The sequence below is a fragment of the Drosophila ananassae genome, chromosome XR (genome assembly GCF_017639315.1).
Source record: "Drosophila ananassae strain 14024-0371.13 chromosome XR, ASM1763931v2, whole genome shotgun sequence".
In the NCBI taxonomy this organism is placed as follows: Eukaryota; Metazoa; Arthropoda; class Insecta; order Diptera; family Drosophilidae; genus Drosophila; species Drosophila ananassae.
This window is the reverse complement of record NC_057932.1, coordinates 2,423,977-2,441,393: the sequence shown is the minus strand read 5'-3', so window position 1 is coordinate 2,441,393 and position 17,417 is coordinate 2,423,977. Positions and strand designations below refer to the sequence as shown.

The 17,417-nt window shown below is 41.3% G+C and overlaps 1 protein-coding gene across 6 annotated transcripts in view; it reads left to right on the top strand.

Moving 5' to 3' along the window:
- The window catches only part of LOC6495015 (ran-binding protein 16), a 454,675-nt gene that overhangs the window by 282,850 nt on the left and 154,408 nt on the right, over positions 1-17,417 (top strand). Inside the window, exon 15 of one of the 6 annotated variants that reach the window (XM_044717377.1) lies at positions 3,365-3,599. The exons of the other annotated variants lie outside the window; for them this stretch is intronic. Within the exon in view, the coding sequence (XP_044573312.1) occupies positions 3,365-3,449 (85 nt within the window). The 3' untranslated portion in view covers positions 3,450-3,599. Of the gene's footprint in view, positions 1-3,364; positions 3,600-17,417 lie in introns of those variants that run through there. 6 annotated transcript variants of the gene reach the window in all.

Here is a 17,417-nt window from a genome sequence, read left to right as displayed (position 1 = left end):
CTCAGAGGACTCAATTGGGATGCAAATCTTCACCTTCCAGATTTTTATTAATCAACTTACCATCACTAACAAGCCGGAGAACGATGCTGGATGTCGTGTTTCTTTATAATTTCATTAATAGATGTGTAAAGTGCCAGCATTTACTAACAAGTTTAAATTTTAACATTCCTATTAGAAGGACTAGAATCTTTCGTCCTCTACTCTTTAGCCATTGAAGTTCGTCATATGCCCAACACGATCCCTTTGGGGTATTATGTTCGGACTACAAATCTCTACCACATCTTACTAGCATGCTCTACGTATACGTACGTTACGCGGCAGTGACCTCGGTCGGTTGGGCGGGATCTGGGCTGTACGTATGCAGCGGGAACCGCGCGAAAAAAGATTAGAAACGAATTGAATAATGGAAAAATGTTGCCAGTATGTAGGGGGCTTAGAGGAAGGTATACCACCTTAGGAACAGGAACATATTAAGATTGACCGAACAAAATGATTTTGATGGAGAGCAATTCTATATCAGCAAACTCTTTTGGAATTTGGCGTCTACAGAAATTAACACTCCTCCCCCCTTTCGCAGTGTTCTATCACATCTGAAAGTGGTGTACTTACTTGGAAAAACTTGCGAGCTTAAGATCTGCGGCTTTAACCAAGTTTCTGTAAATACAATAATGTGGGATGTAAAAAAAGAACTATCAGAATACAGTTTGGGAAGTTTACTACGTAACCCTCTTGTATTCTGATAGGTAAGTGTTAATGAAGACATTAGTTTTTTGAGATTGAGGAAGATGAGGTGAAAGGTTGATCAGTGGCCTTAACATGTGGGAGTTGGCTGGCGGAACAAATCGTCTTGAACATCTGCAAGGGCACACGTATTTTGAAAGATGACGTGTGCCTGGTGTAAGAATATATGAATTTTGTAATATCCACCACCTTTATGTCGGCTTTTGCTTTGGCTTTGATGTAAGCCGAGATATCAATCTCCGAAGTATCAGGGGCAAGCCGGGAAACAAAAATGTGTTTCGATGGTGGGATCACCTGCTAGGGTTTTGGTGCCGCCGTAACTAATACTGCGGCATCAGTGCGTACCGGACGGCGGTCCGGACGGTTTATTACCCTGTTTGGTGACTGTTACAGGAGTTTGAATTATTGGGTCTGGGATCACTTGAAGCGATGCCACAGAGGACATATCGGACAATTGCTCATTGATTCCGAGACATTCGGAAGCCGAATTTTTCTCAGGTCCGGCCCTTGGGGTGGCCAGAGATATAAGCGGCTGCATAGTTGTCGGCTGAGCAGGCTGAAGATTATTCGACCCGAGCACATCACTAAAAGCGGATTTCTTACGCTTTGGAGACTCATTTAGTAGTTGAAGACTACTGAACTGTGTATCAAGCGCACAGAGTTGGTCATTGATTTTTCGAAAACCACTAATCAACTCCTTAAAACCGCTTTTAGTCTGTCTCATGAACGACCTCATTTCGTCCTGAACAGCACGACAACCGTCACAGCAAAAGTGGATACCAGACCTACGTGAGATTGCATCCGAAACTGAGGCCGTGAACCCCGCACACTTAGCGTTTAAAACGCTTTCACAAAGCCAGCAATAGATGGTAGGCTGGGAAGACGAGATTGTCTTATTACAAGACTTCAATGCAGAGAGCAATTTAAATTCAACAATTATTAAAAATTCAAATAATTAATTTATTAAAAATTATTAAAATTTCAATAATTAATTTATTAATAGTATTGATGAACCTTGTACCACTATACCTGGGAAACGAAAGGAGGAGATTGAAGAGAGCAGTTAGTGCGAGTTAGTAAACTGCAAAGAATAGAGATAAGAATCTATATTGAGCGAGAAATAGGAGCAATAGAATAGAAGCAACACCGTAAGAGATGAAGAAGCAGAGCAGGGCTATGTTTGGAAGAAAAATTTATAAAATTATTATTTTACCTCCAAATATATCACTGCACACGCGAAGCGATACGGATCTATGAATTGCAATTTTTTATTATTTTTATTTTTTTTAAGTGAATAGAAATAAACACCGATTGTTTATGGAAATCTAATAAGCAAATTTTATGACAACGCAGTGCGCACAAAAAAAACACGTCCGTCCACTTTGAGATAAAGAGAAGAATTTGAAATTCACTTTGTAGGTGAGCTTATCAAGTTTTTTTGTTTCATTTTCAGTTTAATCTTCATAATCACAATTTTGATTAACCTATGAATAAACGTATACATTCAAATTAAGCTTTTAATGGGTAAATAATTTGTAAGCCACTTCCATATAAATACATTCTGTTATAATCGTCTATCTTCATTCCTTTAATATCGGCAATACAGGTGAACCCAACACGAACATATTTACGACTTTTTAAATCAATTTTAAAGATCTGTTTATCTATACCGCAAGTAAACGCTAAGATTTCCGATTTCTCGTTCCATTTATGAGGGCAATGTATTGATAAAGCATTCACTTGGGAATTGTGAAGACCAACAAACTTTGTTTGACATTCCACTTTAAAATTTTTTAAATTTACAGTAGTGTACTTAATATTTTCATCGTCTCCTCCTGATACGATATGCAAAAGATTTTTAACTACATAAGTGTCGATTGTGTTGATGCCAGTTTCATGAAGCTGAAGTTGAAAACATTTTTCTGACAAAGTCTTGTTAAAACCATATATTTCGCCACTTGTCGTTGTTAAAAGTAATAAGTCACCATTTATCCAGTGTAGCATAATTGGACAACTTTTTAAATAAATAGCAATTTGAAATTTTAGGTCAGTTTTTTTTTTTAAATTCCAAAGATATTGACAAATTCTGCCATCAGAACCAGCTATATATAATAAAAAACAATCTGTTACGGAATCCTTCGCAATTTCTATTGCCATAAGTCTCGAATCTTGCGAAACATTTTTTGACATATTTTGCAACGTATGCGTACATAGTTCATGTACATAAAACTCCTTAAAACGGTTTACGTTAAATAGGCTTATGCAGAGCTGAGATCGGCCACCGACTGAAAAAATAATCCACGTATTTTCATTACTTTGTAATTTATAAACCTTTAAACATCGTACACTTGATACATGAGATTGGATCTCAGCACATTGATTTAAAGCATTGTTTAAAAAATTCGTTACTTTTATAACATTATCATCACCAGCTGACACAATCAATGTTTGCGGTTGACTGTGTTCAAGTAGTCGCAAAATATTACAATTGCGCGTGTGCCAGGTGTTAAATCTTAAATTTTTTATGATTTTCGACATTGGCTTGAAAAGGTAATTTTTATAACAGAATACTTTCCTCTGCTTAATAAATACTATATTAATTATACCATTATTTATAAAATAGTGCCAACATCGATGACCACCGCCACATGCAATCTCTGCAAGCACGTCATACTGCCGAGACCAAGCCACAATGTGATTATCATTAAAACCCAGAATTAAATCATTTCCGAGGAAAGCTTCAATCCACGACAAAGGGACATTTATACGTTGTGTGATACTTATAGAGCATTCCGATAATCCTATATGTATATATTTTAGAACTGACTCATGACCACCAAACATTACATAAGCATCAAATGTAGTTAGTCGAAGCAATTTAAAAAAATTTGCACCAAATTTAACTTCTCGATAAATTAGTGTTTTTTTACATGTAAATGTTTTTTCATTACTGCGGGAATAAAGCATAACACGACCCTTGCGGTCCCCCAATAAAATACAGTTTTTAGATATTATTAAAGCGGCAGTTATACAAGGATCGCGCGGATCTAAAAGAACAATATGGGAATCTAATCTTAAATCATGTCCTTTAAGTAACATGCAGCTTCCAGAGTCATCGGCTACAAGAAAGTAATTTTGATTCAAAAATATAAAAGATCGTATTGTCCCTGTCATCCTTTCATCATCAAAAATTTTTTTGTAATTTCTAGGTCCTTCAAAATGATAAATTGTTATACGTCGAAGACCACATGTTACAATAATGTCATTAGATACCTCAAGAACTGTACATTTATATGACGGAAAGTCATTCACTAAAACCCACTTTCCTTTTTGTGAAAGTTTCATATAGTACAAACGGTTCATGTTACTTAAGCCAATAACCACACTTTCCTTAACAAACTTTACCCTTCTGATGAATTCAATTTTTAAATCTATATCGTCCAACGCATATGCAACATTATTGTGGCTTTTAACAATATTATTGAGGCTACAAGTGACAATATTTCCAGAAGACCCTGTGCTATAAAGTATCGAGGAATTATTGACGCCTAATCGCCAGATAGGTGCTCCAAAATGCAAGCGACGCTTGAACAAGAGGTCCCCAGCATGACTCCAAATACAAACATGGGAGTCTTCACCGCCGCTTATTATATAAACGAACCCACCTGTAAATAATAATTCAATAAATACTCAATATACTAGGAGTTATTAATTTTAAGTAAAGTGCCTACCAATTTTTGCAATTATTGCACACATTATACGCGAACTGTGTCCGAAGCAGCTAAGCATGGGTTTCACACTGACATTCCTCATTCCCAGGTTTTCAACTCTCCAATACTTGACAGAACGGTCATCCGATGTTGTAGTTAATATCTGTGATGAGACGTTTAAGTCGATTGCATGTATAACTCCGTTATGTGCTTGTATACGCAAAAGAAGAGGAAATGTTTTACACATTGCAGATTTCGAATTTATGGCGCTACTAGGTTGCCAAACCAATAATTCCCCAAAAGCGTTTCCACTAAATATTGTTAGTTCGTTATAAGAATTACCGTGGAGACGACTATAATAAAGAATTGAACAGTCGCAACACTGGGCTAACTCCGATACATCAAATTTTAGATATGGCGTTAACACATATTTAATATATATTAAGGTACTGTGAGCCATGTGCAATACGAATTGTCCTCTATTTTTTAAGTTTTCGGCAAAAAAAGTAGCAGCGTTAATCCAGTCTTTAGTTTTTCCTTCGTAAATCAACTTAAATCCGTTTTTTTTCTTATTATGGTTATATGTATACAACGAGTACTCATTTTCACTGTATGCCAACACTGTGGTTTCTGGGTAATTATTCGGATCCAATGCAAATCCATGAATTTTTCCGGGACGAAGCCGGGATGAAAGTACTGATTTTGACATGGGTTAATTGATTAAAAATTATTTTTTTTTTTTTTTATTAAACTTTGCTTTTATTTATTGGATCTTCTCTTAATTTTGAGACTAACAATAAGTTTTCAAATCTTAACATTAACATTTAACTAACAGTAGACTAAGACTGCATTCTGGTTGCACGTTCCTCAAGACGGTCGCTGGGTGGGTAGGTCATTCCGACGAAGTCGTGATTGGTTACTCAACCTTGTTAGACCTCTCGCCAGGTGGTTAGGGTGCGACAATAGCTTGCTAAAGTACTTTTCCTTCTGTTCTGCGATCACATCTTTGACTGGAAGAATGTTTAAGTCGCGATGTATGTTTTCGTTGCGAACGTACCAAGGTGCCCCGGTGATTGTTCTCAAGATCTTCGACTGAGCTCGCTGGACTATGTCAATATTGCTATTGCTGGCATTCCCCCATAACTGGGAGCCGTACATCCATATAGGTTTAAGTACCGAGTTATACAGCAGGACTTTATATTCAAGGCAAAGGGGAGACCGAGCGTTGATAAGCCAATGAAGGCTGCTGGCTTTTAGCTTTAGGTGGGTTCTTTTAGCTTCTATGTGCCGACGCCATGTGAGTCTTCTATCGAGGTGTACTCCTAGATATGTTACCTCGTTTGCTTGCGGGAGTAGGGTGTTGTTTAGCGTAAGGGGCGGGCAGTTTTGCCTATTCAAGGTGAACGTAACGTGCTTGCATTTTTGTTCGTTTACTTTAATTCGCCAGTCTGATAGCCATTTTTCAACATCCACCAGATGAAGAGCTAGCTGCGCAGTTGCTTGCATCGGGCATTTTGAGCGGCTAAGAATAGCTGTATCATCAGCAAACGTAGATGTTGTTAATCGTGTGCTTGTCGGGATGTCTGCTGTGTAGAGAACATATAATGTTGGTCCGAGTACGCTTCCTTGAGGAACTCCAGCTCCAACAGTGAATTCGTCAGATATATCAGTGTTGCACCTCACAGCAAATTTTCTGTCGTAGAGGTAAGACTCTAAAAGCTTGTGGGTATTACAAGGGAGCATTGTCTTGATTTTGTACATTAGACCTTCTAGCCAGACTCTATCAAATGCTTGAGAGACATCTAGAAATATTGCGGTACAGTACTCGCGTTTTTCGAATGCATTCCGAATTTCTGCTGTTATCCGGTTGACCTGCTCAATTGTACCGTGCTTTTCACGAAACCCAAACTGATGTGACGGGATTCCTTCCTGGATCCTTAGGTATGTGTTTATTCGAGTCAGAATGCATTTCTCAAAGAGTTTAGATAAGCATGAAAGTAGGCTTATAGGTCTATACGACGTGGGAATTGTGTGGTCTTTTCCCGGCTTTGCTATCATTATTATAATTGACTTTTTCCATCTCGCTGGAAAGTGGCCAAGTTTTGCGATGGCATTGAAGAGCTGGGTGATAGTGCAGACGGCGCAATATGGAAGCTCAATGATCATTTTGGGAGTTATGAGGTCGCAGCCTGGTGATTTTTTCGGATTTAGTTGGTGTTTGATGATATTAGCGATTTCGTTTGGGCGAAACTCGATTGGTTCATGTTGAAGCTGAGGCTCATATGGTAAAGTCGGCAGAGTAAAGGCACTAGTGGCCGGATTTGGTTGGAAGATATTTTTGAGGTGATTGGCAAACGTGCTGGCTCTGTCTGCATCGCTGCGCGCCCAGCCGCCTGTGGGATTTCTAATAGGCATCACTGTTTCTTTCGGTGAGCTTAGAGTTGGGTGAGCTCTCCATAGTGAGTGTTTTGTAATAGAAGTTGACAATTGCTCTATATAGCGGCGGTGGACATATGCTTCTTCTTGCTGTAGGGCTTTAGTAAGTTGACGTGAGACATGTCTAAAGCTTTGCTTAGTAGATGGCGATCTGTGGAATTGCCACTCGCGACGTGAACGCCGCTTTTCGAGGACGAGCTGTTCGATTTGTAGATTTGTCTTTTTATTGCTTTGTGTATATATAGTTTGCGATGTTGAGGCTCGAGCTGCAGAGACGAGTACAGACTCAAGTGAATTAACAAAGCTGTCTACGTTGGCTTCATCGTGGAGATGAGGACTTAGCTCAATGTGTGAGCTGATATATTTTCTGTACTTAACCCAATTGGTTTTCTGTGAGGTCAATTTTAATGGTTGTTCCAATGTTCCTGGATGTCGCAGTAGAATAAACAGGACAGGCGAGTGATCAGATGAAAGATCCGATAGGCAATTGGCGCTTATCAGATTTTTAGGGATGTTTTTGGTAATCGCAAAGTCTATTAAATCTGGTAGTTTCCTTGGGTCTGCCGGCCAGTATGTTGGTGTGCCAGAAGAAACATAGTCGAGCTTGTTCTTGGCTTTGATAATTGCATTATAGAGCTGCTTCCCTTTTGGAGTCACGAGACGGGATCCCCAGTGTGTGTGCTTGGCATTGTAGTCTCCTGCTGCTATGAAGTGGTCTCCAAGTGTGTTGAAAAACTGCATAAACTCATCTTCAGCTATATTGAAGCGAGGGGGGCAGTATACGGCGGCTAGTGTAAGTTGGTTGCCAGTATTTAGTTGTATATTTATAGATGTGGCCTGTAGGTAGTTTTTAGCAAATTTGTTTTGATAATGGTGCTTTATGCGGCTTCTGATTAGAATTCCAGTCCCACCATGTGCTTTACCATCTGGATGATTTGTTCCGTAGAATGAATATACTCGTAGTTGAAAATTGTATTTGTTTGTGAGGTGTGTTTCCGAAAGCAGCATTACATCGATGTGATTGTCGAGTAGGAATTGAGCTAACTCAAGTTTATGTTGCGAAACGCCGTTAGCGTTCCACGTAGATATCCGTAGGAAAGCCATTATTTGGATTGTTGTGAAACCAGCATTTGAATCAATAGATTTTGGTTTCGCATTAAATCTTGCATAGTTGTGCGCATAAACGACATAAATTCCGTCAGGCTTTGTTGTAGGCTGCATATCATAGCTTCAAAGTTGCTTTTTGGCTGCTCTGTTGGTTGATGTTGCTGAGCCGTGTTCGGTTCTTGATATGCTGATTGCAGAAATGAGCTTCTTGAGGCAGGTGTCGCCGGTCCTGATTTTAAGGCGCTTGCGTATGTCACATTTTTGTCAACGTTAATGGGTCCTAGTGAGGATCTGGCTGCAGTCGAGAAGAAGACTTCAGGGTTTGATCTGGACGCCGTGAACTGTCCATTTTGGGTGCGGGCAGCTATTCCTTTCTGGTGGATGCGACTTTTCAGCTCCTTATAGACTGGGCATCCTCTATAATTAGCAGTGTGATTACCACCGCAGTTGCCGCACTTTTTCGAGTTGCTGTCATCTTTGCTCGCTGGGCAGTGTGCGGAGTCATGAAGCTCTCCGCAAACTACACACACCGGGCGCAGTTTACAGTATGACCTTGTATGGCCATATTCCTGGCAGTTCGCACATTGTACCGGGCCATTGCGTTTGTGCGGTTCCTCAACTGTAATTCTGCGGTGCAGCAGGTACTGAAGATTGTATATTGGGTGCACTTCGTATTTCTTCAGGAGCTTGGTTTCTGGTTCAAGCTCAACCTTAAAGAGTGGCTGCGGCTTTCTATCCCTGTTAAGGATATTAAAGACTGTCTTGGCGCTAAAACCCTTCTCCTGTAGCGCCTTTTTTATCTCTGCAGGCGTTACTTCGGGCTCTATGCCCTTAAGTACGACTTGCAGGCCCTTGCTGCTTTTTAGCTGGTACGTGTAAAAGTTCTTTTTATTCTCGGTAAGATATTTTGATAATACTCTATAGTTATCTTCAGACTTCATTTGAACTTTTGTTTCTTGAATGTTGCCCTTTACAAGGGGTATTATGTGGAAGTTATCCTTACCAATAAGCTCAATAATTTTGTTGACAAGAACATTGGAACTTTTTTCGCGTATATAGATAGGCGGAGGTTTTGGCTTCCTTTTCCCAACTTCAGTGGATTCGACCGCCTCAACCTCATCGGCGTCTGCCAAGATTTTAAATCGGTTTGAGTTAATGGGCGTTTCTTTTGCTACTAGGGTTATTTTGCGTTTGGAATTCAGGGGGCTCAGCTTCCTTTTGATTTGGATGTAGCGATCCATGCCAGTCTGCACAGCCGGCTTAATATAGTCATTGTTTTTGTTTTTGTTTTGGTTTTCGGGCAGCGCGGACGTATTACTATTTGCGCTGCTAGCTGATGACGTCGTTAAATGCGCTGTCGATACAGTTGCGGTTGTTGTTGTTGTTGCTGTTGACGTTGTCAAAGAAATTGAGGTGCTAGTTACTGCACTCTTTGGCTGCAGAGACATCGATGGTATCGAGGGGGAGCAGGAACGCGCTCTCTCGCTCTCTACGTTTAAGAATTCGGTCAAGTTGGGGGTAATTGACCGAGCTTAATCGGAGCTTGCATGGTTTTCGGTTGCTTTAAAAGAGAAGTACGCGTTGTTTCTTTGTACTGAGAGCCGTCTCTCGTCTAGCTCACGTTGACGTTGTGTGCGAACGTCGTTTGAACTCATTGCAGTCGAGGTTGATTTAGTTTGAGTTTTAAGTGTTGTGTTTTATATTAATTAATTAATTAATTAATCAATATAAACATTAGCGATTTCATCGCAAAAAGCGTCTTTTCGCGTTATTGTAGATTTCTTAGAGCAGTCACTGCACTTTTATGATTTTATTGAATATTTTTTCCCGGAGCACAATAAAAAACACGTCTGCATGCGACGACTGCAATCGAATTTCGTGAAATTATTAAAAATTAAATAATTAATTTATTGAAAATTATTAAAAAATTTAATAATTAATTTAAAAATATTATTTGATTTTATTAATGAGAAACCTTGAACCACTGTACCAAGGAAACGAAAGGGGGAGATTAAAGAGAGCAATTAGTGCAAGTTAGTAAGATTTAAAGAAATAGAGATAAAAATCTATATTGAGCGAGAGTAGAAGCAAAAGAATAGCAACAACACCGTAGGAGATGAAGAAGCAGAGCAGGGCTATGTTTGGAAAGTAAATTAAACAAATTATTATTTTACCTCCAAATATATCACTGCACACGCGAAGCGATACGGATCTAAGAAATTGCAATTTGTTTTTATATATGTAAAGAAATAAACACCGATTGTTTATAGAAAGCTTATTGCAAATTGTACAAAAATGTAGTGCGCACAAAAAAAAACACGTCCGTCCGCTTTAAGATAAAGAGAGGAAGTGAACGATCGGAAATGGCACATTCGTGGTATTTTTAAAAATGGTGGGGCTTTTTCCAACATTTTTATTAGAAAATTAACTTGATAGTGAAATTTTCATAAGGATCGGCCAACTATATTCGATCCGATACACAATATATAATAATATAAGCTGCTACATAACTGCCAGAGTATATCCACTTTGGCTCCGTTCGAATTTAGCTTTCCTTTCTTGTTCTTATTTGATTTAAATTTAGTAATATCCGCCACCTTTATTTCTTTTGTTTTGGCTTTAATGTAAGCCATGGTATTAATCTCCCAAGGATAAGGCCAAGCCTAGGAAAAATACAGGTGGGATCACCTGTCGGTCGGGGGTTCCGGACGGTTGTTTAATTAGTTGGGTGACTTTTAAGAGGATTTCATTTCATTGGTTTGATGGTATCATTTGATATAATGTCACGGAAGACATAGCGGAGAATTGCTCATTTATACTAAGATATTGGGAAGCCGAAATTGTCTCAGGTCCAGCCCTTGGGGTTGCCAGAGATATGAGCGGCTGCTGTCGTCTGAACAGACGGAACATTATTAGCCACAATCCCATCACCGACAGCGGATTTCCTACGCTTTGGAGACTGTAATTCAAGCGCACAGGGTTGGTCATGCGAAAACGACTAAACATCTCATTAAATCCTTTCTTAATCTGGCTCATAAACGATCTCATTTTGATAGAACAACAAGTGAAGCGTGAGTGTATAAAATAATTTAAATTGGTTTCAGTTTAGGATTACCAACACAAGGCGATTAACAACACAAAAAATTATATGAGTTTCAGTTGTATTTTGTGTATTATAATATTCCGTCATCAATCTTCTCATCGGATGTAGCAACAAATTAACAAAACTAACCACCACTAAGTTGCCGTCTGAATGGGAACACATTATCCAGTTTGAAGTTGATAGCTTTAAAACTGAAAGACTTATTCGCGTAGAAACAGACAGACAGACGTACAGATTACACCAATAAGGGCGTTAGCCATGTACAGGATCAGGTGGTAGTCACTTGGCGATACATCCGGGCTATATAAAACTTCCTCGTAGCTTCTGACGAGTCATGAAAGAAGTGTGTGGTCTGGCGTTATCCTGGTAAAACACTACCTCCTTCCTGTTGGCCAATTCTGGTCGCTTCTGGTTAATCGCCAGCTTCAAACGATCCAGTTTTTCGCAGTCGATAGTAGAATTCAGCGCCTGGTCTTACGGGAGCAGCTCATAATGTTTGATTCCCTTCCAATCCCACCAAACACATAGCAAAACTTTTCTGGCCGCCAATCCCGGCTTGGCCACTGTACTTAACTGCAAGAGATAATCAACTTAAAGTTAGCCCCCGAAGTTAGTGTCCATTGCTGAGGGTTTTGACCAAATTATAATTTTGGTAAAAGTGTTCATCCCAAGAAAGGAGTCATCTCCGACGCCATAAAGTTTTTTTTGTTTTTTTTTCCTTTTGCTCCGCTTGAGAGCTTAGGGCATCCACAAGTGCATTCCACCGGACCCTATTCTGCGCTGTTCTTTTTGCCAAGTCCTAGGTGATGTTATTGTCAGAGAGTTCGCGTAATGTTGATCGGCGCCAGGTTAGCTTGGGGCGTCCCACTCTTCTGCTTCCTTGCGGATTCCACTCCAAGGCCATCCTAGCTATGCTGTATCGTTCTTTCCTTAGTGCGTGACCAATCCATTTCCATTTCTTTTTCTTAATCTGCTGCTGGATTGGTGCTTCGTTTGTGCAGCGCCACAGATCATTATTGTTTATTCTATTTGGCCAGAATATACCACATATGATCCTAAGGCACTTATTGACGAAGGCTTGCAGCTTCACTATCATTCTTTGCAATGTTAGCCAGGTTTCCGATCCGTACAGTAGTACGAATTTTATGCACGCATTGAAGATTCTCAGCATTGTTTTTCTGCTGATCTCCTGGTTTCTCCATATGCATTGCAATAACGGTGCCTAGGCATACAAAGCTGTCGACATATTCGACACTTTTTTTCGCATATGGTGATCCTACTTTGGTGGGAGTGGAGGATCCGCATCGCTTTATAGTTTTATGCAGCTTGTTCGGTGATTGCGCATAATGTGTTCACCTGGTCTACACAACTTCTGTGTGGCCTAAAGCCTCCTTGTTCATCGCGTATTGTTGGCTCGATTTTTTCCAGTAGACGTTCATTCAGTAAAGTGGCTAGCACTTTGTAACTGGTGTTCAGTAGGGTGATTCCTCGCCAATTATTGCAATCACTGAGGTCTCCTTTCTTCGGTAATTTTACGATGATGCCTTTCTTCCAAGATGGGGGATTCGCTCGTTCTCCCATATGCTCTCGAAATGCGGGTGCAACGTTTCGCCCATTGGAAGAATCTTAACTTAAAGCCATGGTATTAATCTCCCAAGGATAAGGCCAAGCCTAGGAAAAATACAGGTGGGATCACCTGTCGGTCGGGGGTTCCGGACGGTTGTTTAATTAGTTGGGTGACTTTTAAGAGGATTTCATTTCATTGGTTTGATGGTATCATTTGATATAATGTCACGGAAGACATAGCGGAGAATTGCTCATTTATACTAAGATATTGGGAAGCCGAAATTGTCTCAGGTCCAGCCCTTGGGGTTGCCAGAGATATGAGCGGCTGCTGTCGTCTGAACAGACGGAACATTATTAGCCACAATCCCATCACCGACAGCGGATTTCCTACGCTTTGGAGACTGTAATTCAAGCGCACAGGGTTGGTCATGCGAAAACGACTAAACATCTCATTAAATCCTTTCTTAATCTGGCTCATAAACGATCTCATTTTGATAGAACAACAAGTGAAGCGTGAGTGTATAAAATAATTTAAATTGGTTTCAGTTTAGGATTACCAACACAAGGCGATTAACAACACAAAAAATTATATGAGTTTCAGTTGTATTTTGTGTATTATAATATTCCGTCATCAATCTTCTCATCGGATGTAGCAACAAATTAACAAAACTAACCACCACTAAGTTGCCGTCTGAATGGGAACACATTATCCAGTTTGAAGTTGATAGCTTTAAAACTGAAAGACTTATTCGCGTAGAAACAGACAGACAGACGTACAGATTACACCAATAAGGGCGTTAGCCATGTACAGGATCAGGTGGTAGTCACTTGGCGATACATCCGGGCTATATAAAACTTCCTCGTAGCTTCTGACGAGTCATGAAAGAAGTGTGTGGTCTGGCGTTATCCTGGTAAAACACTACCTCCTTCCTGTTGGCCAATTCTGGTCGCTTCTGGTTAATCGCCAGCTTCAAACGATCCAGTTTCTCGCAGTCGATAGTAGAATTCAGCGCCTGGTCTTACGGGAGCAGCTCATAATGTTTGATTCCCTTCCAATCCCACCAAACACATAGCAAAACTTTTCTGGCCGCCAATCCCGGCTTGGCCACTGTACTTAACTGCAAGAGATAATCAACTTAAAGTTAGCCCCCGAAGTTAGTGTCCATTGCTGAGGGTTTTGACCAAATTATAATTTTGGTAAAAGTGTTCATCCCAAGAAAGGAGTCATCTCCGACGCCATAAAGTTTTTTTTTGTTTTTTTTTCCTTTTGCTCCGCTTGAGAGCTTAGGGCATCCACAAGTGCATTCCACCGGACCCTATTCTGCGCTGTTCTTTTTGCCAAGTCCTAGTTGATGTTATTGTCAGAGAGTTCGCGTAATGTTGATCGGCGCCAGGTTAGCTTGGGGCGTCCCACTCTTCTGCTTCCTTGCGGATTCCACTCCAAGGCCATCCTAGCTATGCTGTATCGTTCTTTCCTTAGTGCGTGACCAATCCATTTCCATTTCTTTTTCTTAATCTGCTGCTGGATTGGTGCTTCGTTTGTGCAGCGCCACAGATCATTATTGTTTATTCTATTTGGCCAGAATATACCACATATGATCCTAAGGCACTTATTGACGAAGGCTTGCAGCTTCACTATCATTCTTTGCAATGTTAGCCAGGTTTCCGATCCGTACAGTAGTACGAATTTTATGCACGCATTGAAGATTCTCAGCATTGTTTTTCTGCTGATCTCCTGGTTTCTCCATATGCATTGCAATAACGGTGCCTAGGCATACAAAGCTGTCGACATATTCGACACTTTTTTTCGCATATGGTGATCCTACTTTGGTGGGAGTGGAGGATCCGCATCGCTTTATAGTTTTATGCAGCTTGTTCGGTGATTGCGCATAATGTGTTCACCTGGTCTACACAACTTCTGTGTGGCCTAAAGCCTCCTTGTTCATCGCGTATTGTTGGCTCGATTTTTTCCAGTAGACGTTCATTCAGTAAAGTGGCTAGCACTTTGTAACTGGTGTTCAGTAGGGTGATTCCTCGCCAATTATTGCAATCACTGAGGTCTCCTTTCTTCGGTAATTTTACGATGATGCCTTTCTTCCAAGATGGGGGATTCGCTCGTTCTCCCATATGCTCTCGAAATGCGGGTGCAACGTTTCGGCCATTAGAAGAATCTTAACTTGGAGCAGTTCTGCATCTAAACCGTCCTCTCCAGCTGCTTTGTTGTTCTTCAATTTCCTGATTACATTTCGAATTTCTCTAACAGATGGTGTCGTGTGAGGAATTCTGGTGTAGGTGTTGGGTACAATACTTCTGAAGTCGTTATCTGCGCTGCTCAGTGTGACTGATTTCTAAGAAGTGTTGTCGCCATCTACGGATCTGGACAAGGATTGTTCCGACAAGGATCGACAAGGATTGTTCCGTTGACATCTCGTACTGGATGGTTCTGCTTTTGGTAGCTTCCAAATAGCTTACCAATTGTCTGGTATAGTGAGCGCATGTTGTTGACGTTGGCGGCGCTCTCTGCATTTTCTGCAAGTCTCTCTATCAGTGCTCTCTTGTCATTTCTGGCTGATTTCTTCTCTGGTCAACCTGGTTATGTCGGGGTCTCCAAGTCGATGTAAGTTCATGGGGGGTGGTCTTCTTGTGCTTCTGGTGACAGTGTAACTTCGTCTGAGCTTGATTGAGAGCTCTTCGACTAATAGTTCATGGTCACTGTCAATTGACGCAATTCTCCTGTTCCGTACATCGCTAAGGGAGTGTCTCCATTTCCTACTTATGCACAGATGGTCAATTTGGTTGTGTGTATGCCCATTCGGTGATGTCCACGTGTACTTGTGCACTTCTTTATGGGGGAATACAGTGCCACCAACGACTAGTTGAAATGCCTGGCATAGGTCGGCCAGCCTATCACCATTGTTGCTACGTGTTCCCACACCGAGCCGGCCCATGATTGGTTCCAATCCGTTGTTGTTGGGGCCTAGTTTCGCGTTGAAATCTCCCATGAGAATTTTAACATCACCTCGCTTGTTCTTGGTGAGTGACAGTGTTAGGGCATTGTAGAAGTCGTCTTTGATGTCATCGCTGGCGTCTTCCGTCGGGGCGTAGCATTGCACGATGGTAATGTGCCTAGCGTTGCATCGGAATCTAGCAGTGATGATTCTATCGGATACCGGATTCCAGGTAATAGGAGTCTGTTTGTATTGCTTTGACACATATATTCCTACTCCATTCCTGCCCCCATCACTGCTCCAACTATGCACTACTAGATTGCCGTGTGTTGTTGCTGTCGTCCCACTGCCTTTCCACCTCATCTCGCTTATGCCAGCAATTGCGATCTGCATTTTTTGCATCTCTTTTTCAAACTTCGCAAGTCTGGAAGGCTCCATTAGGGTCCTCACATTCCCTTGTCCAATTCGTGTCCGTTGCGAAAAGCGGAGGGTCGTCGTCGGGTTGGGGGGGTGATTATTTTCTGATCTTTTTTTTATTTCTGTAATAGTTATTTTTTCGGTTGATCCGGTGATTAGCCGAGTGCAACCTATCTCAGAAGTGGGGCTGCCACCTAACGACATCTGGGAATGCCGGTTTTTCGGGTTACATGCACATAATTATAAATAGAAAAAATCCAACGAGAACTTTCACTATTTACATCATATGCGCGAGCGCCGAAAAACTTGCCGGGCCATGCACTTGACATGAGTGGGGCTCGAACCCACGACCTCACGCTTAGCGAGCTATTACACTAACCACTAGACTATGAGGCCCCCATAAAAAGGCCCCCGTAAAAATGAGGCCCCGCCGTAAAGTATATACATACATATATTTTTGATCAGGAACACCTCCTGAGTCGATATAAGCATGTCCGTATGTTTTTTGGTCTGTCCGGCCGTCTGTTTATGTTTATGCAAACTGGTCTCTCAGTTTTGAAGCTTGAACTTAACTTGAAACTTAATTAGTTAAAAATATAGAGATTTTAAATTTTGATATGTCGTCAACGCTTGTCCTTCCGTCCTTCACTAGTAGCCCGTTCCGGGTTGGTCGCCAATAAGCACATTCCAGGCATACACCCGATGGGATATGCGGTCTTTGTGCCTGGCAGCTGATTTGGCTAATGGCTTCCTCTGTTCGGACTTACGTGCGGGATTTTCGTGGCTCTCCCTCTGCTCCTGCTGTAGTTGCTTCCGCTGTCGTTGATCTGCTACTGCGGCAACTCTGCTGCGGTTCTCGCTGCTGTCGTCGAATCTGCCAATTGACTCACCTTTCAGGCATATGCCTAGCAGGATATGCATTCACGGTGCCTGGCAGCCGGACAAAGACCCGAAGATCTTCCCTATTACTCAGGATACTTTCACGGTTGCGTTCGCCACTCATCGTCTCACACCGTCATGCATACGCCCTGCAGGATTTGTGGCGGACCAGAGACTTAGGGTCGGGTCTCCAAAACTCCAGGTGATCACTGTGCATACGCCCTAGCGAGTCTGGATTAGGAGTCTCCGGACTGAACCGTGGGGGCTCCGATCGGTTTCTATGTTGGGCTTGAGTTCCCGAGATGGCCGTGCTTTGCAGGATAACGCATGGTCGTTGCGGTAAGGATAACAGATTACTTGCTGTGTCTGGGAAATGTGCTTCGATACCCGTTAATCGCTCTTTCCAGCATCACTCCACATTCCCGTTGGCGGATTTCCTTTCCTAACCTCCTTGATTCTTTTTTATCCAGGATTTTTGCTGTTGCTATCCCTACCAAGGATTGCCCCACT